The sequence below is a fragment of the Sapajus apella genome, unplaced genomic scaffold (genome assembly GCF_009761245.1).
Source record: "Sapajus apella isolate SASKATOON/1434 unplaced genomic scaffold, GSC_monkey_1.0 scaffold69, whole genome shotgun sequence".
Lineage (NCBI taxonomy): Eukaryota > Metazoa > Chordata > Mammalia > Primates > Cebidae > Sapajus > Sapajus apella.
This window is the reverse complement of record NW_022437009.1, coordinates 2743022-2765549: the sequence shown is the minus strand read 5'-3', so window position 1 is coordinate 2765549 and position 22528 is coordinate 2743022. Positions and strand designations below refer to the sequence as shown.

The 22528-nt window shown below is 34.8% G+C and overlaps 1 protein-coding gene and 1 long non-coding RNA gene across 3 annotated transcripts in view; both read left to right on the top strand.

Annotated features, from left to right (window-relative positions):
- Nucleotides 1-22528, top strand: part of MAN1A2 (mannosidase alpha class 1A member 2) — a 160980-nt gene that overhangs the window by 25104 nt on the left and 113348 nt on the right. Inside the window, exons 1-4 of one of the 2 annotated variants that reach the window (XM_032249607.1) lie at nucleotides 396-761; nucleotides 3835-3840; nucleotides 11449-11704; nucleotides 14249-14345. In XM_032249607.1, coding sequence (XP_032105498.1) covers nucleotides 736-761; nucleotides 3835-3840; nucleotides 11449-11704; nucleotides 14249-14345 — 385 coding nt within the window. In that variant the 5' untranslated portion in view covers nucleotides 396-735. Of the gene's footprint in view, nucleotides 1-395; nucleotides 762-3834; nucleotides 3841-11448; nucleotides 11705-14248; nucleotides 14346-22528 lie in introns of those variants that run through there. The other variant, XM_032249606.1, reaches the window with a different exon arrangement.
- On the top strand, nucleotides 14352-22431 carry LOC116531011. Its single transcript, XR_004260217.1, has 2 exons — nucleotides 14352-21887; nucleotides 22210-22431. It is a non-coding gene; the product is annotated as an uncharacterized LOC116531011 (long non-coding RNA).

Below are 22528 nucleotides of genomic sequence, written 5' to 3'. Positions count from 1 at the left end.
TAACTTTGAGTTTAATTTCCTCTTTTTCTCATTTTCTTAAGTTAGAACCTGAGGTTCTTGATATAAGATCTTTTTTCCCCTGATATAGATTGGTTAATGCTATAATTCTCTCTCTAACTTTTCTTTTTTTTCTTGATATTGGCATTTAGTGGTGTGAATTTCAGTCTAAGAATTATTTTAGCTTTACATAGTTTGATGTTTCCATTTTCTTTTGGTTCAAGGCACTTTCAAATTTCACTTTTTAAAAATGGCTTTATTGAGATATTCACATACCATTCCATCCACCCATTTAAAGTATACAATTAAATGGTATATTCGGAATTTGGTATATTTAGTATATTCACAGTTATATGAATCAATCATCAATCATCTAGTTTTACTTTTGATTTCTTCTTGAACCTGTGATTATTGAGAAGTATTTTATTTAGTTTATAAATATTTGGAGACTATCCAGATACCTTTATGTTACCTGATTTCTACTCTAATCCCATTGTAGCAAAAAACATACTTTATATGGTTTGAATCCTTTTAATTTCATTAAGACTTGTTTTATGGCCCAGAAAATGGTATGTATTGGTACATGCTCCATTTGCATTTGAACAGAATGTATACTTTGTTGTTGTTGGTTAGAGTGTTCCATAAATGTCAATTAGGTCAAGTTGGTTGATAGTATTGTTCAAGTCTTTTATGTCCTTATTGATTTTCCTTCTATTTTGATCAATTATTGAGTGAAGGATGTTGACCTACAATATTGTGAATTTGTTTACTCCTTCATTTCTATCAGTTTTTGCTTCAGGTATTTTGAAATTTTGTTATTAGGTGTGTAATGTTTATCATTGCAATATTCTCTTGATATGTTGACCTCATTAATATAACGCAACCCTTTTCATACCTGCTCTGAAAGCTACTGTCTGATTTAATATAGCTGTTCTCACTTAAACTTTATTGAGTTACTTTACACACTGTAAAATTTACCCATGTTAAGTACACAGTTAGGTGGGAGCTATGCCTCCTGCCTCATATACATAGGCTGATGATTTCCAAATCTTTCAGCCTTTGACACCTGAACCTATGTCCTTTGTTTACTATTTAAACTTAACGGGTCTAAAAGCATACAAATTCATCTCTTTCTCACTCCTTCCCTTTATTTATTCTTGGTTTAGTTAATGGTACCCCTTTTTATCCAGTCAGAATAGTGAAAAATCTATTATTGTTAGTTAATTCCTTTTCATTTTCATGTTTAATCAGTTGCCTAAATTTCTAGCTTTCTAAGGTCTCTTATATTGGTCCTTCTTCCCCATATCTACTTTAAATACATTTTATTAGGCCCTTGTCATTTTTTGCCTAGAGGGCTGCTGTGACCTCCTGACTCCTTTTCCTACTTCCAGCCTTATATCCTCTCCCTTTGGATTTGGTATAAAGCTTGAGGTTCTGTGGATTTCTCAGTGCTTGGCCTTAAATCTTTTTTAGCCTCTTTTATGTGGCCACTCATTACTCATATTGAGAAACAGCTGGGCTACTTCATTAGCATGTTGTTTTAGGGATGGGATTACTGTTACTGTTTAGGAGTGGTGATCCCAAATTTGATACAATTTGTCCTGTTTGGCTTTTAACTACAGTCAGTATACTGGAAGGTATATGAATCTTAAGATGATAAAGTTAAGAAATTTTTGATCATTTATATGACAGTGTTCTTCTGTGCAAGTAGAGTACATTCCTTTGCTATTGAAAATAATCTTAGACTAGATTTATAAATATCTCCCTTATAATAGCACCATTTTAATTAACGTCTTTGTTACTTTCAAGTTTAAGGAGATCTTTTTCTTACCTCAAAGTTGTGGCTTTTCTTTTTGGAAGGTCTTAAATTCCTTCAGGCACTTGCCACCAAAGCAGTGTAGAATGCTGTTGTTTCATTATTTTCTGTACCAGTGCTGACTGTCCTATAGTCATTTCCTAAAATCATTCTTGGCCTAGACTGTGCACAAGTAACTATTTGCATAACTGCTTCAACTGTTTTTTTTTTTTTTTTTTTTTTTTTTTGTGTGTGTGTGTATGCGCCTTTCTAGATTCTCAGAAATTTCTTCTGAATATTATTAAAATATAGGATGTTTGAGAAGGCTGTTTAATATCTAACTTTGTCATAAAACATTTTAGTATTGGCCATTGTTACTTATTGTTTCAACAGATAGCATTACATTGTTGATTCATGCAGTGTGTGTACTTTTTTAAGTCAGTAAATGGAGCAATGGGGAGTTATTCTTGGAATTTGGCAAATAGAGTCAATGTAAAAGTCACTGATGATTGTTGACAATAGGTATCTGCCAAAGGCTTTAAAGGGTTCTCATATTCTTAGACCTAAATCAGAAGAACACGGTCTGGAAATCTGAGCAACAGTAGTATCACCATAGAAGAAAGAACGTATCAATGGAAGTTTGAATGTATGTTGTCTAGAGATGGGACCCAGTGGATACGGAGGGAAGGAAATGACATTTACTGAGTACCTGCTGTCTGCTTGCAGTTTCCTTCCCTTGCTGCACCTTAAAATTTTTTAGATTCTTTTGAGTTTTCTATGTAGAAATCATATTGCCTGTGACAAAGACAGTGTTTTGTTGTTGTCTGTTTGAGACGGAATCTGGCTCTGCTGCCCCGGCTGGAGTGCAATGGCACAATCTTGGCTCACTGCAACCTCTGCCTCCCAGATTCAAGCAATTCTCCTGCCTCAGCCTCACAAGTAGCTGGGATTACAGGCGCCTCCCACCACGCCCAGCTAATTTTTGTGTTTTTTAGTAGAGAAAGGATTCCACCATGTTGGTCAAGCTGGTCTCGAACTCTTGACCTCAGGTGATCCACCCGCCTCGGCCTCCCAAAGTGCTGGGGTTACAGGTGTGAGTCGCCACACCTGGCTTTTCTTTTTCTTTTTCTTTTCTTTTCTTCTTCTTCTTCTTTTTTTTTTAAAGCTTCCTTTTGGCCACGTGTGGTGGCTCACACCTGGAATCCTAGCACTTTGAGAGGCTGAGGCAGGCGGATCACTTGAGGTTAGGAGTTCAAGACCAGCCTGGCCAACATGGCAAAACCCCATCTCTACTAAAAATACAAAAATTAGCTGGGCGTGGTGGCATGTGCCTGTAATCCCAGCTACTCGAGAGGACGAGGCAGGAGAATTGCTTCAACCTGGCAGGTGGAGGTTGCAGTGAGCTGAGATTGTGCCACTCTACTCCAGCCTGGGTAACAGACAATTTTTTCTTTTTAAAAAAAAAAAAAAAAAGCTACTTTTAAAACATTTTCTTCTTATTTTTATTTTCCTTTTTTATGTTGCTGGCTAGCACTTCTAGTACAATCAAGTAGAAGCTGTGATAGTGAACATCCTTACTTGTTTCTCTCATTTTGAGAGAGAACTACTTCTGTAGTTTGTTTATCAAGAATGTGATTTGCTGTAGTTTTTGAAAATAGCTTTTATTAGGTTGAAGAAGTTCTCTTTTTCTCTGTTCACTTTCTTCTTCTGTTTCTACTGAATGAAGAAGATGGAACACTGTACTTTTGGGGGTATGTTGAAGATGGTAAAGCCAATGATCAGAGACCTGTTGGTAAAGCAGATTTGAGGAAGAGGGAGCTTCAAAGAAAGGATCAGTTTTTCATGGTGGTGGATAGAAGAGTGATGTAAAGTGTAGGAAGTGGAAATGGCAAGTGTGGTACTCTTTCAAAAAGTAAAGTGAAAGAAGGGGAACATCAATGAAGGATGAAGTGGAGACTATTTTGAGGGGAGTTTTTATTTATTTTTAAAGGATGGGTGAGACTTCATATTTGTGAGTGATGGGTAAAGCTCCAGTAGAAAAGGAAAAAGTGACTATAAAGGAAAATTTCTGCCAACCAAAATTTCAGTGTAATGATATGTATCCCTATGTAATTTAGAATCATCCAGAATGCTTCCAAACATGATTCAAGAGCCTCAGTGGCTTAAGCAAGATAGAAGTTAATTTCTGTTCACACATATGAATTCTGCAGGAAAGTTTCACTAACAGAGGTTGAGAAATAGAGTTTTTATTTAGCAGGATCATGGGTCTAGCCAAAACTTGAGGGTTTTAGGACTAAAGAAGAAGAATGGAAAGATTTTGGGAGACAGTTTTCAGTATCTGCACAATAAGTGTGAGAAAACTCTTAAATAAAATTTATCTCTTGCAATATTTGGATAGTATTAAGAAGTCAAAATGATATTTGTTTGGATCTAGACTCTTTACTTACTAGCCCTTGACCCTGAAAAACTATTTTTCTCTTTGTGCCTTAATCTTTTCATAAGGTAGAGAATAATGATGTTTGATAGACTACCTCATAGATTGGTATGGGAATTAAATAAGGTAATATATGTAACTGATGAAACCATTGCCTTGTACATCTAAGCCACAATTACTAGTTTTGTTGTCATTTGCCCTTGCTCTTCAAGGATCAGGGATGTGTTGAAGGACAAAATACAAAAAACAAAACAAGATAACAAAAACAATAAACAAAATCTTATATTACCTATGGAATATCTAAAATGTAAAAAGAATAATTTCAAATCTTATAAGAATGTATAGATATAAGACTAGATTTTATTGGAAACCTTGGAAGATACTCAGCTAAAGTTACCTGCAAAGTTTGAGGGCACAGTTCTTCACATGACCACTCACTTCTGGTACCACTTGTAAATCCTGAGGGCTCTCAAACCACCCTCAGGTTTGATAATTTCCTAGGACTCACAAAGGGATTACAGATTACAGGGACCTGGATTCAAATCAGCCAAGGGAAGAAACACAAAGGGTGAAGTCCAGGAAAGTTCCAGATGTTGATCTGCCAGTGTCCTCTTCCCATGGAGTCAGGATGTGTTCTTCCAGCACCAACGTGTGACTGTGCATGGAGTATTGCCAGCTTGGTAAACTCATTCAAGCTTCAGTGTGTAGTGTTTTTGTGGGGCTTCATTATGTAGGCATGTTTGATTGATTACTCAGTTGCCTATGTGGTTGAACTCAGTCTCCCAATGGACTGATACTGTGTAACCCAGAGCCTTGTCCTAAGTCATACTGTTGGTGTTTATGACATGGCCAGCTTCTGCTTTAAGACTGTTAGGTGTGGCCAACCCTACCTGAAGACCTGGTATGGCCAGCACGCACCATAAACAGGGACACTGTTATCAACTATGATGTATTACTTCCCAGAAGCTGAAGTCAATGGTGAGACTTCTCTTTGGGCAAGGCCAAATTCTTTAATACACAGGAAGATATAAGCCACTGATGAAAAGGAAAGATGTTTACAAATGAAAGTCTAACATGATTATCTGTTGAAGATACCAAAGTTAAAAAAAAAATCTTAAAAATATATAGATAAGAGAACGAACGATCATCCAAGCGAAAATAAAACCCCCAAAGAAGTGACCCAGCTGGTGTGATTTAAAAATCTTGAAATTTGGCGGCTAAGGTAGAGTTTGAGGAACCATTTGCATGCAGATCAAAATGAAAATAAAATTTGAGTCATATAGAGAAGAAAACTAGCAAGAAAGTTCATAGTACTACTAAGTGATCATTGTGAAAAGATACTCAAGGAAGAAAGGAAATAAAGTATAGTATTTGCTTTGGCAGTTGTAAGGATTGCTGCATTCACTTGTAATTTGGGACAGAGAGGTTAGAAGGATTGAAATTATTAATGGCTTACATGTGTATAGAACATTACTTTTTACTTTAGTCCAAGTAAAGGGAAGTAGGAGAAAGTACTTAGCAAAAAAAGGGTTATAGTACTTTTAAAGTGGTACAGTCAAAGTAGCGTATGTTTTCCTATCTTTGTTGATTAAAGTACTAATCTTAGAGGTTTTTTTTTTCTCTCTCTCTCTCTCTCTTTCTGTGTGTGTGTGTGTGTGTGTGTGTGTGTGTGTGTGTGTGTGTGTGTGATTATTCTAGGTTGTAGGATGAGGCATGAGCACAGCTGGAATTAAAATCTTTGTTTCCTGATTTTTGGGTTAAGTATACTTTTTTTCTAAGGGCAAAATATTTCCTCTTGGAACCCAGTTAAATAGGAGGTTTGATTGAATTTCCTGGGACTCTGGAGTTTCTTTTAGGACCAGTCTGGTTAGTCTTTTCTTGCCCTCTAGTTGATATTGGTTCTTCTGAAATAGTGTGTTTACTCTCTAAACTCTTAAGCAAATAGTGCTTTTTGAGGGACAAATAAAAATAAATCTGTAGATTATTTAGATTTTCAAAATGTGTTAGAGTAAGGCTCTTCACAATATTGCAACAGTGTAGGTTCTGATGAAAGAAGTTTGACTGCCTTAACAATAACAGGTGGGATAAGATGGCTGGAGCTTTCCTTTGGAGCAAACATTTAGAGGGTTCAGTTTTTTATTTTTAAAAATAATTATAAAAATTATGTCATTTGTGAATTATTTACACATGCATGTTGCTATCAAATGTACTTTTCACCTGTGGAGAACAACTGATGCTAACACAAAGTTTATAGCAATAGTAAGTGGAAGTAGAAACCTGTCACATGGCAGTGTTATTAAGGGTTTCACCATAACACCATGTCATTAATTTTAATATGGATTTTAATATTTAACATGCATTTGTATTGCTCACCCTATAGTTAGAGCTGCTGTTTACAACTTTTTTTTTTTTTTTTTGGGACAGAGTTTCACTCTTGTTGCCCAGGCTGGAGTGCAATAGTGTGATCTTGGCTCACTGCAACCTCCGCCTTCCAGGTTCAAGCAATTCTCCTGCCTCAGCCTCCCAAGTAGCTGGGATTACAGGCACCCACCACCACACCTGGCTAATTTTTGTATTTTTAGTAGAGATGAGGTTTCACCATGTTGGCTAGTCTGGTCTCGAACTCCTGACTTCAGGTGATTTACCTGCCTCGGCCTCCCAGAATGTTGGGATTACAGGCATTAGGCACCATGCCTAGCCTTACAGCTCTTTTGACTGTCGCCTCATGATGGTCTATAGACTTTTTATATCATAATCGCTTCAGTTGGGGCTTAGAATCTGTGTTTGCATTTAATATTTCTTTCTTTTTTTTTTTGAGATGGAGTTTCACTCTTATTGTCCAGGCTGGAGTGCAATGGCGCAATCTTGGCTCACTGCAACCTCTGTCTCCCGGGTTCAAGTGATTTTCCTGCCTCAGCCTCCCCGAGTACCTGGGATTACAGGCATTCACCACCACGCCTGGCTAATTTTTTGTATTTTTGGTAGAGATGGGGTTTCACTATGTTGGTCAGGCTGGTCTGGAACTCCTGACCTCATGATCTGCCCACCTTGGCCTCCCAAAGTGCTGGGATTACAGGCATGACCACACCCGGATGCATTTTAATATTTCCAAACACCAATTATATACCAGATGTTGTGCTGCACATTGAGGGATACATTGGAACAAAAATCAGATAGGGTCTCTGAACTTAATGGAGTTAATAGTCCTATCAGGAGAGACAGACATTACTCAAAGAATCACATGTGATTAAGTACTATGAAGGAAAGATACGTGGGATATCAGACTGTATATTAGGGAGATTTGTCCAATCTAGGATTTACCTGAAGAAGTTACAATTGATCAATGATTTGAAGGTAAAGAACAAATTGTAAGAGTGTTTTAAGCAGAGGAAACCTCATGCATACGGGGCTGTTGGTGGGAAAGAAAATGGTATGTAAAAGAACTAAAAGAAGGTGGCCAGGCATGGTGGCTTATGCCTGTGATCCCAACACTTTGGGAGGCCGAGGGGGGCAGATTGCCTGAGCTGTGGAGTTTGCGACCAGCCTGAGCAACACAGTGAAACCCCATCTCTACTAAAATACAAAAAATTAGCTGGGTGTGGCGGCACCTGCCTGTAGTCCCAGCTGTTCAGGAGGCTGAGGCAGGAGAATTGCTTGAACTCGGGAGGCAGAGGTTGCAGTGAGCCAAGATCCCACCACTGCACTCCAGCCTGGGTGACAGAGCAAGACTCTGTCTCAAAAAAAAAGAAAAAAAAAAGAACTGAAAGAAGGTATGTGGCTATAGAACGGAGAGCTGGAGGAGTGTGTGTGAGATGAAGCTTGAGGGATAGGTAGAAAGCACCTTATACAGAATTCCTTAATAGGCCGTAATATAATAGAATTCTTCAGGATAAGGGAAGCCATAAAGTGTTTTAAGTGAGAAAAAGTCTGAATAATTTCAGAAAGCACATTGGGTCTATAATATGGATAGAGAACAGCTTGTGGGTGGGTGGGGGAGTGGTTGGAGGGTGAATGTGTGAAGACTATGGGAAGCCTATGACAATAGTTTAGGTGAGGCATGACAGTAGCCTTACTGTGGTTCCTTCGCTCGCTAAAAGGAGCATGCAGAAAAGGAGGGCTATGATTAAGTAAGTTTAAGAAGTGTTGTGTTAGACAACTCTATTGCAGAACTTCTCAGGGCTTTAAAAATGCCCATGTGCATGGTGAAACTCTGTAATGGGTTGTGGGATGTTTTGTGGCATGTATGTCTCGCCCCCCTCAGTGTGGGCTCTACAAAGTGGTGTGTGATACCTGTTCATGGAAGTTCACTGGTAGGTAAAGATGCTTTCGGAGTTTTAACATATGAGCTATTGCAAACATGGTTGGGGGTTCCACATGCCATTTAACAGTAGCTTGGGGATAACATGGTACTTGGAAATAGAAATGGAAAGCTTGTTTTCCTGAGGAAACCTCCCCATTTGTCATCAGGATGGAAAATTACCCTTGAAAGAGCTACTCCTCTCTGTTTGATGTTGCTGTTCCTTGGGGCCCATTTCCAGGTCCTTGTTTTTCTGAATCTTTGTGCATGCTTGCGCGATGAGTGGGTGAGTTGAGGACATTCTCAGGTGGAAATGATGGAATACCTACTGATAGTTACTCTGTAGAATCTGAAATCTGGGGACAGTTGAGGGGTGTGGCAGTAACTCCAGGCACTTTCCCTGTTTCTCTTCTGTCCTGAACCATGTTGGCCATTTGACCTCAGGCTTATTGTCTCTTGATTGCAAAATGGCTGTCTTAGCTTTAGGCTTCACAAATACCTTTGAAGACAGGAATAGGTGGTTGGATAGGTTTAGACTTAGCAGCTAAAGGCTGTTTTCTCAACTGGCTCTGTCCATTTGTTAATCCATAAAGGAAAATATTTCCTGGTAGTTCCCTTTATTCACTTTGGTTGAAATGGGGTTTTGTGGCTACCCTTAGCTGCAAGGGCAGCTGGGAAATACTTGATTAGCATAGATGGATTCTGATCTGTTCTCTGAGGGTAGTAACACAGTGTTTTTCTGTTGGTAAAATGTGGGGCTGGGATTGGAAGGTTCTTGGGTGTGTCTGCCTTAAATATCTTATATAAGACTTTATTCAGCACCTGTGTGCTGATGATGCCCTTGTCTGCCTGAGTCTCCTGAACAGATCGGGCCTCATGTCAGTTCCTCTTGGATTCATTCAGGGGCCAACCTTAGCTCTCCGCCCTATTCCTCCGACATTCATCCAGTCTGTCTGTAGGCCCCATGGATTCTTCCTCCTTGCTGAATGACCTTGCATATTACTGACTGTCTAGCCTGCTGTACCTCCCTCTCCCTTTCTCTCTCATTTCCCTTATCAGCACCTTCTCAGTGCTAATAATCCAGTTTTTTTTCTCTAATGTTTAACATCTAATTGTTAATACTAGATAATATTAGGTTGTAAATTTTTCTTTTGGCGTATACGTTTATGATTTAACACATGCACCATTCGTGTAACCACCATCGTAATTAAATATGTAACAATTCTATCATCAAAAAAACTCCCTTGTGTTATTCCTTTATAGTTAACTCCTCCCCCATTCATAACTCCTGGCTACCACTAATCTATTCACCATCCCTCTTTTTTATGTTTTTTGAGAATGTCATATAAATGGAATCATACGGTGTGTAATCTTTTGAAACTGGCTTCTTTCACTCAAATAAGAATGTCTTTGAGATTCATTCAAGGAGTGTTTATAAATAATTCACTCCTTTTTATTGCTGAGTAGTATTCCATAGTGTGGATATACCACGGTTTTGTTTAGCCATTTACTTGTTGGAGGATATCTGGATTGTTTTCAGTTTTTGCCTTTTATGGATTAAGCTTCTATAAATGTAGTATATAGTCCTTTTCCTTCAGTTTATTTTTATTATGGTAAAATACAATTAATATTTACCATCTTAACCATTTTATACAGTTTAATACTATTAAATACATTCATATTATTATACAGTCATAACTGCATCCATTTCCAGAACTATTTTCATCTTGCAGACCTGAAACTCAGTACCCACTAAACAATAACTTCTCATTGTCCTGTTTCTGGCTGGCTGGCTACTGCCATTCTATTTTTTGTCTGTAGGATTTTGCCTTCTTTAAGTACCTTCTACAAGTGGAATCATACAGTATTTGTCTTTTGTGACCAGCTTGTATATAGTTTTTTTTTTTTTTTTTAATGAACATAAGTTTTTATTTCTCTGAGATAAATGCCCCAAAGTGCATTTGCAGGATTCTATGATAGTTAAATAATCTAGTTTTTTTTTTTTTTTAAAACACAAACTTTTCCAAAGTGGAAAAATTTACACCATTTTACATTCTCACTAGCAATGTTATAATTTCAGCCATGTGCAGAGTCTGAATTAAATTTCTGGAGAGGTGACTGTAGTGACTGTTGGGTTAGGTGTTTACCCTTAGAGTAGATATTGTTGGTTGGTTGATTTGGAAAAGAATGATTTACAGTAAGTACCACTCTTGTATTCATTCCTGTGGGTTAGGGTGACTATAGAGGGAATATTGAACTCTCTTTCATAAAAGTAGGACTAGGTAGAAAACTGAGTAGGTGTCCACTGCAGTAGTGATTTCCAAATCTGTGTGTACACCAGAATCATCTGAGGAGCCCCTCATGGTACAGATTCATGGGTTACATATAGATCTACTAAATTGGAATCTGTTTTTAACAAGGGTTCAAGAGAGTTTAAAGTAATTATACCCATATCCGTTGGGCATATTACGTTATGATATCTATGTACTTTTGAAAATTTAAAGGTTTCAGAAGCATATGGTGCACTATATAAATGAAAAACTTTCTGTTCTCTTATCTTTTCCTCTTTTTCTTTGGCCCTATGTTTATATTTTTGTCTCTTTTCTGATACTTACTCTATTTTTATTTTCTCTCCTCCATTTAGTTTTCACTGGTGTCTATTTTTTGCAGCTGTCTATGGATAAGTTACTGTTTTCTCTGCTCTTAGTCTGGAAATCTTATAAAGAGATTATAAAGAGAGTTTGATCTCAGGCATCCAGGGTTCATTTTCTTTCTCATACCTGATCGGAATCTCTCTCCCCTTTTAATGGCAAAAGTAGAAAACAAGTCCCTGGGCTTAATGGAGAAAACTTTATGTTTTATGTTTAAAGGTTGACATTCTTAAGTAGGCTCACTCTTATGTTTTATTTCCTCCTTTTCTCACAGGGAAGAAGAAGAACGTCTGAGAAATAAAATTCGAGCTGATCATGAGAAGGCCTTGGAAGAGGCAAAAGAAAAATTAAGGAAGTCAAGAGAGGAAATTCGAGCAGAAATTCAGACAGAGAAAAATAAGGTAGTCCAAGAAATGAAGATAAAAGAGAACAAGCCACTGCCACCAGTCCCTATTCCCAACCTTGTAGGAATAAGTGGTGGAGACCCAGAAGATAATGACATAAGAGAGAAAAGGGAAAAAATTAAAGAGGTAATAAGCTGAGTTTTGTGATATGGAGTGTTTATTAATTTGTATTTGACTGAATATAAACAGATCTTAGTCTATGGTGTCATGTTTTGATCTTTTTGTTCTTGAGTCATAGTTGTGGTATAGTTTTCAGGTTGGTCCTTTCATAAGGAGTACAACTCTTTTTTTAAAAAAAAATGTTGATTATAATATAATTATTGGACACTTATAAGCTTTTTATATAACATTTGGATTAGTGCCACTCATTCTTTGTTAAGAGATCTTTTGAAATTCAGCATTTTATAAATAATATATCTGTATATAACTTAACGTTGACCTAAGCAGTTTCTTAAATGTTCAGTTAAAAGGGACTCTGCCAGATACTATGCAGATCCCCTCATAAACATGCTTCTAAAGGGTTAGCATTGTATCTCCAATTTTTTAAGGGACATATCATGATACCCCTCAACTATACTGTAGATTAAGAGCACATTTCTTCCAAAGAGTCTCCATGGATTGAAGAATGGGAAAGAATTGATTTCAAAATTCTTTATTTAGCCTCGGAAGTCTTTCAGTTTATTGTTCTATAATTACTTAAAGGTAAAGAGAATACCAGATAGGAAAAATCTAGTGCATATTTGAATTAAACTTTGTTAATTAGAACTCCTGAAAATTCTGGGTGGAGTTTGTGATTTTACTATCTGTGAAGAAAAATATTTTTATCAGAGTGTAATTGCACCAGCAGTATTTTAGAAGGTTTAATTGTTACTAAGAGAAATTTAGTTCAAATAGTCAAATATCTATTTGGATATATTCTAGTAATGGGTATGGAAGGTATAGCAGATATTTTAAGCTTAGCGTTACGAATTATTATAAAACCTTGACCTTGATAGAGTAGAAATAGAGCTGTGTTCTGATTTTACCTCACCTCTGGAGTCTTTTTAATATGTAGACTGCTTATAGCACTTCCTTTGGGCAGTGTTGGGAGAGATAGTGATAGATTTTTTTTTTCAGATACCTGACTTGCATTTTTTCAGAGGTCATTACAAGTTACTGAAATACTTTTTTTCAAATAAACATAATAATTCAGATAGATAACCATGTGTGTTTAGGGGACCCCCAGATGATCCTCAGGTTCAGTGATTCACCAGAAGTACTCATGAAACTCAGCACGTGGAAATATGTTTTAGTTTGGCGAACTTTTGTCCTATTTTACTGAAGTCATTTATTAATTGTTACAGCTTTTTTTTGTAGATTGCTTGTAATTTTTCTTATACATAGTCATGTCTTCTGTGAAGAGTTACTTTTCCTTTTTCCTTCTTGATTTTTATACCTTTTATTTATTTTTTCTTGTTGTACTGCAGTGGCTAGGAGTTCTAGTACATTATTGAAAATAAGTGGGGAGAATGGACATACCAAGTTTGTTCCCAGCTTTAGGGGTTAAGCATTAGTCTTTTGCCATTAACTATGATGTGTCAACTGTAGGTTTTTTAAAGATGCTGTTTATTAGGTTGAGAATGTCTCTTTGTATTTGTAGTTTACTGAGAGTTTTATCATGAATGAGTGTTGAATTTTGTCAGATGCTTTGTCTTCATTTTTCCCTAGATGACTATGATTTTTTCCTCATTATTCTGTTAAAATGGTAAATTACATTGGTTTTTGGATGTTAGATTAATCTTATATTCCTGGGTTGAATTAACTCCACTTTGTCATGATGTAGTATCCTCCTTAGATGTTGTTAATTTTTATTAAGGAATTTTGCATCTGTGTTCTTGAGATACATTGGTCTTGAGTTTTCTTGTAATACAGTATCTTTGCTTGACTTTAGTGTCTGATTAATGCTGGCTACATAAAGCAAATTGGGAAATTTTTAATAAATAGTATGCTGTTAAATGAATAATCTTTTGTTACACCACAGTCTACTATTATATAATTCATCTGTTACACAGTTAAATACTCTGCTATTGTATATCTCAAAAGTCCTTGGGTTGCAACACACTCAGCTCAAACTAAGTGATACAAAAAGTATTTATTGGTTTGATGGCTCTAAATAAGGGCTTCAAGTTTGGCCGAATCCAAGTCTGTAGATATTACTGTCAGTATTGGGCATGTGACTCCGTCGCTTTCCTTTTGCTAGTTTCTCCATGTTGCGAGAGAGCCATTATCAGCTCCAGAATTATATATTACATAGACCATGAGATTGTAGAATAAAAAAGTCCCTCTATCTCCTGGTGTCTATAACAGTATGTGTAAAAAGGACTTAATTGTTCCTATTTGAATCACATGTATCCAGTCACTCTGTCTAGGGCAGGGGTTGACAGCTACAGATATGTACCTCCTGAAGAAAAAGGACTTGTCTATTATACCCATGTTTTTTCCTGTCATATAGATGAGATTAAACATAGTTAGGTGTGTTTTCTTGCTGATACAAATGTTAATTGGATAATATACTAATGTAGATCTAGAAGAATGGGCAAGGATATAGTAGTAGAACCCAAAATTATGTGAAGTAAAAGTAACAGTCTGTGAAAAATTTAAATTCATGGCTTATAATTTTTCTCTTTTCAGATGATGAAACATGCCTGGGATAACTATAGGACGTATGGGTGGGGACATAATGAACTCAGACCTATTGCAAGGAAAGGACACTCCACTAACATATTTGGTAAGTTTACTTTTTCTAATTACTGTTTCCGTTTTCTACCTCCATCTTTTAAAACAAGATGTAACTTTTTAAAGTACTTTTAAAAATCTGAGTATTTCTGTGGAACTACCGTTTGAAGAAACATGTATGAATTTTGCAAGTGTCAGTCACCATTAAGTTCCAGTTGCTTTGGAGTACACATATATGTGGTAGATTTTCTATTTGCATATGGATGCTTTAGTCATTTATCTGAGTATTTTGAAGCTTTTTTCGGCATTTTTTTCCTTTAGTGTCAGGAAAGGTAAGCACCTATTGTCATTTTTTTCTTCAACAGAATACTTATTCTGATATTCACGTTACAGAGGAAGAGGGGAAGGATAGGCAATTCTTGTAGTCCTGTGTACATTTTTTTTTAAAAAGTGACATACCCAGGGTAATTGGGTGACTGGGTTCAGTGGGTTATGTTGTTCATGCACAGCTCTTAAGGAAAATTTAGCAATGTGTTTTGTGAATGGAGGTTTGGGGAAGAGCTGTGTTCATCTTGAGTTTGTTCGTTCTACCTTCTTTCAGCTCAGTTCACTTATAAAACTTCCCAGTTTAACTTACTCAAGGAGTAATTGGGTGACTGAGTTCAGTGGGTTATGTTGTACATGCACAGCTCTTAAGGAAAAATTAACAATGTGTTCTGTGAATGGAGGTTTGGGGAAGAGCTGTGTTCATCTTGAGTTTGTTCATTGTACCTTCTTTCAGCTCCCTTCACTTATAAAACTTCCCAGTTTAACTTACTCAAGGAGTAAGTACTGATTTAACTAACAGTGTTTACTAAACCCAAAGATAAGCCGTGAGAATTGTTAAGCTGCTCTTTGTAGTCTTCAGTCCCACCCCCATTTTAAATGCTTCTTAATGTGACTTGATGAGTATCTTTTAAGTAATGATAGATGAAGGCAAGAAAATTTTAATGGGCTAAAAAGAAACAAACTAGTTATATACAATCCGATTTTCTTTATCACCTATAGTAAACAATCACAGTAATTCAAATAACAGCAATTTTCTTTTTGACACTAGAGAAGGATTTTTCCAATACTGTGATTTCCCTTATAATTTGTTCATTGTTGCTTTTTTTGGTCAAAAAAGAAAATGTCTTAAAAAATAATTTCTGTTGGGTTTGGGAGATGTGGTAAAGGAGTAAAGGAAAAAATTTTCCTTTAGTAATCAGTGAGTACCAGAGACTTCATAATATGTTATTTAACTTATCAGCTATCATGTAATGAAATAAAGTGTATTTTCTTAGCGGTGTTTCAGACTGGAAAGTTCTTACTGCTTTGTTGTCACAATATGAGGCATTAGTGCACTAAAGACATTATGCTTAGTAGTCATTAGATCCTCCCTTCAAGTAACTATTCCTTTATGTTAAACTCAGTGGTAAATTGTGAGCCTTTAAAAAAAAAATTGGAGTATACAAATGTATTGAAAATAAGAATTGGATTTTAATTTTTTACTTTTTTCAAATGATATTTCTCAGAACATCTTATGTATTAATATTTATCAAATAGATACTGGTCCTGTCTGTTTATCAAATAAATACTGCTGCTTTAGTAAACTTTGAAGGTAGAAGAAAATTAATTTAGATGTTTGGGAAACATCTATTGTGAGAAGAAAATTATAGTGAAATGGTAGAAAAAGTAAGAATCTGCAGAATTTTCAATACTCAAAATTTAGGTGCTTATTATTTTTTATTAAATTTTTAAGTGTTTACAGTTTCTTTTCCAGCCAGATAACCTAAGTAGGAATAAGATCCATAATTATGTTTTGTCTTATGTTTGTAGCTATACAGTTAGTTTGTTAAAGGATTATTTTTTATAGTTTAATACTTTGTTTCCTACTCTGTTCCTTTTGTGTATCTCAAATTCTTGCCAGTAAGTACAATTTGAGTTTTTTTTAAAAAACTATTTTTTTTATGTTTTCTTTTTTTAAAAAATAAAGTCTAAGAAAACGATAGTAATTAGTTCTCAATGTCTCATTTGACATCTCAAATTTAGTATACCTTTACAGAATCAGAATCTTAGAGCCTCTATTACTGTAGTTACATATAAGTGGATATTGAACCTTTGCTTGTAGTAGTCTAGATTTTAGGGAAAACATTAACTTAAAACTTTCCCCGTTTTGTTAGCCTTGATAATTAAACAATTCTTTTATATAGGTAACTGAGATAGTGGCTCTTCTGACTTCTGTCCAATTAGTTCTTAGCATCAGAGTCCTCTTTATGTGCAGATAACAGAAAATCTATTGGAAAACGGCTTAAATGAAAAAGGAAACTTAATCAGCCGAATGAATTCCTGATGTATATCTGATTCTACCTGAGCTGTTTTTTACTTTATCTCTTCTGTTTTCCTGTGTAGTTTTTATCATCAAGTTGGTTTCTTAGCAGGATGGCTGCAGCAGTTTGAAGCTTCATGTCTTCATACTACCTCATCTGTAGGAAAGAGAACATTGTAGAGAAGAGAGCTCTTGGTTGTTTTAGAAATAGAATTGAAAGACTCATTATTTCTTTTTGTCCTGATTGGGTTTTGTGCCAGTTGTTGAACCAAAATGCTGTACTTAGGAGAATGGGGATATGTTCTTATTTTTCTTAGTGAGGCCCTGGCTCTGGAGCCAGGAGAAGGGAGAGAGAAATGTTGCTGGATGTAAGTTAGCACTGATACTAATTATTCTAACAGTGATTAATGGTTAGAATGGCTGGGTACAGTGGCACATAGTCCCAACCTCAGGAGTTTGAGACAGGAGGATCGCACGGGGCCAGGAGTCCAAGGCCACAAGGCGCCATGATCATGATACCTGTGAATAGCCACTGTGCCCCAACCTGGGTAACATAGCAAAACCTTTTCTCTTTAAAAAAAAAAAAAAAAAAAAATGCTGAATGAATTCTTTCTATTGAGATATTCTGGAGAATAGAAAGTTTTGTTAGGGATGGGTCTTTTTGCATGTAGAAGAAATTATTTTGATTTGGAAAAAGAGTATTCTTTGACTTTGCAATGCTTTTTGAAGGGTGCTTTTTATTTTCCAGGGGTGTGTGTGAATATATTTATATGTAAATAAAATCCTTTTGTTACTTCTGACTTAACTGCGATTTGATTTGCACATATTTTGAAGATTTTTGCTTTTATATTAATGAGAGATATTGTTCTTTACTTTTCTTATATTCATCTTGTTTTGGTATCAGAGTAATGCTGGACTCATAAAATGATTTGGGAAGTGTTCTCTGCTTTTCAGTGTTCTGGACGAGATTGTTTAGAATTGGTTTTATTTTTTTCTTAAATGTTTACTATATTTTGCAAAAGAAACCACTTGGATCTCGGATATTCTTTTCTTGAAGGTTTTTAAACTACAAACTTAATTTCTCTAACAGTAAGGACCATTCAGTTTATGTACTTCTTCTTGAGTGAGTTTTTGTGATTTGTGGTTTTTGAGGAATTGGTCCGGTTTGATCTAAGTTATTGATTTTATATGCATCAAATTGTTTGGGTATTGCCTTGTCATTTGAATGTCTGTGGCAGCTGTAGTAATACTCCCCTTTCATTTCTGATAATAGTGATTTATGTTTTGTCTCTTTTCTTGTCCTGCTAGAAGTTTATTAATTTTATTGATCTTTTCAAAGAACCAACTTTTAGATTCATTGATCTTTGTAATATTTTCTTCGTGTTTTCATTTATTAATTTCTACTCTTTATTGTTTTCTTCTTTTGCATGATTTGGGTGATTTTGCTCTTGTTTTTCTAATATTTTTAAGTAGAAGCCTAGTTTATTGACCAGAGATCCTCTTTTCTAATGTGTTTATTACTAGAAACTTTCTAACTGCTGCTTTAGCTGCATTCCCGAGGTTTTGATATATTTCCATTTTCATTCAATTCAGTGTTTTAAAATTTTCCTTGAGTAAGTTTAAGTATTTAGAGTTTTAAAAAATCCTGTTGTTGATTTCTCGTTTTAATTCCATTAAGATTAGAGAATGTACTTCACATAATTTTAATTATTTTAAATTGTTTTTGACTTGCTTTCTGACACAGGTTTGTCTTGGTGAATTTTCCATTTGTGCTTAGAAAGAATGATATTTGTATATTCTGCTGTTACTGTGTGGAATGTTCTATTGATGTCAGTTAGATCCCATTGATTAATGGGGTTGTCCAGGCTATCTCTATCTTAGCTGATTTTCTGTCTAGTTCTGTCAGTTACTGAGAGAGGGTTGTTGAAGTCTTCAACTCTTATTTTGGACTTCTTTCAGTTCTGTCATTTTTTGCCTCATGTAATTTGAGGTACTCTTGTTAGGTGTTTGTGCATTTAGGATGATGTATTCTTAGGAACACCACTAAAGCCCTACTATCAAAACCAAAGATATTTATAAGAAAAGGAAGCTGTAGAGCAGTATCCCTTATGAACATAGACATAAAAATATTTAACCAAATTTTAGTAAATCTTATTCAGTAATACAGTTGTCCCTTGGTATCCATGGAGGATTAATTTCAGGACCCCAGAGAATACCAAAATCCACAGATGTCCAAGTCCCTTGTATAAAATAATGTATAATATTTGCATATAACTTAAACATATTCTCTCATATATTTAAAATTATCTTTAGATTACTTGGAATACCTAATACAGTAGAAATAGTGGTTATGCTGTATCTTAAAATTTTTATTTTTTTACTTGCTGTATTATTTTAAAATTATTTTTAAAATATTTCATCTACTGTTGGTTGAACCTGTGGATATGGAGCTGGTGAATATTGAAGGCTTATTGTATATTAAATTATGACTAAGTGGAGTTTATCATAGAGATACATGGTAGGTTTTATATTTGGAAATTGGTTAGTGTAGTTTAAGATACCAATATAATAAAAGAGAAAAATCTTAGGATCATCCCCGTAGCTGGAGAAAAAGCATTTAATCACATTTAACATTCATCCATGATAAAAACTGTTAGCACACTAAATTAGAAAGGGGATTTCTTCAGTTTGATAAAGAGAATTTCAAAACAACAACAATAAGCAAAAAATACAAAATACCTCCCACATACTTAATATTGAAAGACAATATGCTTTCCCCTAAGATCGCAAGTTAGGCAAAGGTGTCCACTCTCTCACTTTTATGTAACATTGTACTGGAGATCCTAGCCAGTGTACTAATGCAGGGAAAGAAAAAAAGGAAAACAAAAGAATAAAGATTGGAAATAAAGAAGTGAAACTGTCTTTACGTTTTTAGTCAATGTAATTGTCCATAGAAAGAATCTTAAGGAATGTACCAAAAAAGGATAGAAGAATAAATAAACAATTTTAGTAAATGTTACAGGATACAAGCATGCAAAACCAATTATATGTATTGGTATACTTGCAACAAATGGCTATAAATGCAATTTAAAAAATAATGTCATTTGCAGTAGCATCAAAAAATATGAACTATATGTGTATGAATTTGACAAAATATGTACAGAACCTGTGCACTGAAAACTTCATGTTGTTTTTGAGAGAAATTTAAAAGGACTTAATGGAGAGAAATGCCATGTTCATGAATTTGAATACTCAATATTGTTGGGATGTTAATTTTTTCTACTTTTATGTTTAAATCTAGAGCAGTCCAATCAAAATGACACTAGCTTTTCTGTAGAAATTGGCAAGTTGATTCGAAAATCTTATAAAAATAGAAAGCACTTAAAATAGTCAAAGTAATTTTTTTTAAAACAAAGCTGAAGGATTTGCACTACTTGATTTTATAATTTACAGTAAAGCTATAATTTAGGACAGTATGGTTTTACTATAATGATGGGCATAGAGATCTGTGGAAAAGAATAGAAATAGAAGTGTACATACATGGTTAATTGATTTTCAACAAAGATGCTGAGGTAATTCAGTTATTAAAAGGATAGTCTTTCCAACAAATGGTGCTGGATCAGCCATATATTTGTATGGGAAAATAATGAACTTTGTTTCTTCCTTCAACATTGTATGCAAAAATTAACTGGAAATAGATCGTGGAGCTAAATATAAAAGCTAAAAGTCTAAAACTTTCAGTAGAAAATATTTGAGAATATCTTTGTGACTTTGAGGTAAGCAAGGATTTTTCAGAATACAAAAAGCGTCAAGTATAAAAGAAAAATATTGGTAAATTGGACTTAATGAAAATTGAAGATTTCTGCTCCCCAAAGACATCAGGAAATTGGAAAGGCAAACAACAGACTTGGAGAAGATATTTGAAATACACACTTAAGGATGTATACAGAAGATATAAATACTTCCCCAGCCAAGGAGGTATATGAATAACTAGTAAACACATCAGTGAGCAGGGAAAGTAAAATTCACACCACAAGGCAATATTTCTACTCACCCATTAACATGTCTAAAATTTGAAGATCAACAATACCAAACATTGACAAGGATGCTAGAGCAACTGTATCTCTTACAAATTGTAGTCGGAGTATAAAACGGTACACTGTAGAAAGCAGTTTGTCGGTTTCTTATAAACTTACTGTATAGCCTAACAGTTCCACTCCTAAATATTCCCTTGGTGCTCACAAATGAGATCAGATATAGTGTATGTTTCTTAGTAAATTCGATTTTTTTCCATCAGTGGTATACAGAATTTACAAATTGAATTTTAAGATATTTTCCCCTGTGTTATATAAAAGTTTGTATAGTATAGAAGTTATCCTTAAAATTGATAATGAAAAAAATTAATAATGAACTTTGTTTCTTCCTTCAACATTGTATTCAAAAATTAACTGGAAATGGATCACAGAGCTAAATATAAAAGCTAAAAGTATAAAACTTTAAGGTAATATTCATTCTATGAATCTTCCAGAGTATGGTACTTTGATAGCAGGTAGTTCTTTGAAAACTTCTTTATTTTCTCTGTTTTTTGGCCTGTTTATTTAGATTTTTCTGTTTCTTCTTTTAAGTCCAGAGTGGTATTTCTTGAGAAAGATCAAATTTATTGTGAATATGTGAATGAAATGGGCCTTTTATAATTAAAAAAACTTCTCTGTGCTTGTCTGTTGTTGCGTTTTTATTATTTTCTGTTTTTGTCTTGTCTACCTTTTAAAAACTAGGTAAATGGTAGATTCACTGTAGGGTTCTTCATGGAACCATTTCTTGAATTTGTTATTTCAATAATTTTCTTCATTTCTAATTCATCCATTTCTGCCTTTAGATTTTCTCATTCTTCTGTTATTTTGCCCAATTTTTTTTTCTTCCTTAGAATGTTAAATTCAGTTATTTTCATTTGTTCTTGTTAACTAGTATAAATATTTTAAGTTTCTCTGTGAGAACTGCTTTAGTTGATTCCCATACTCTCATGCTAAATTTTTATGATATTTTATATTTTCTGTAGTGTCATGTTTTGCTGCTGCTTTGACCCAAGAATGGTGTCAGGCTTTTTAATTTTTTTCTGTTGAAATCTTGACTTGTCCAGGTAAACAATCATAATGATGGCCAGTAATTTCAATTTTACACTTTTCTTCCTTGAGCTCTTTAGCTCATGGCACCTTGTGGAACTAAGCAAGACTGGTACAGAATAGGTGGGTCAGGCCTTTTTCCATTCTATAGTAGTCTATACCTGACAGAAGTATATACATAGAGGACTAAATAAATAACTAGATAACTGGAGGAGCAGAGAACTACCTACAAAAAAATTGAAATAAGGACACAAACAGTAGTCTTGGTTTAAAATAAGTTTAGTAAATGTTTTGGATGAAATGCTAAAATTAAAAGAGATACATGTTCAAGCAGTTATGCAAGAGATAGAGATATATGAGTGATTAAATGGCTTGATAAAGGTATCTTAATAAAAAGCTGAGGAACGGAATAACACATAACTAACTTTCTAGATAATATCAATATAAAGGAAACTGAGTAGGGAGAAGACCAAGGAATTTATCAGAGTGTGTTGGAGTACTTGTCAGCTAAGAGAAGACAGATGTATTGATAAGTTGAAGAAATTGTTAGGAACACATGAACAAGAAAATGGCATGTGAATTAAGGACAACCATCATAAGGACAAATTGTGTATAGCTTCAAACCATTGGAAGAAAACAATTTCTGCCCAGTAGAAAGAGGGATGGAAAAAGAAAGAAAAGAATAGTAAATGGAAAATATGAACTAAGTAATGTTGAATACTGGCTCTTAAAAATCATCAAGAAAACCTGTTGATAAGACAAAGCTGT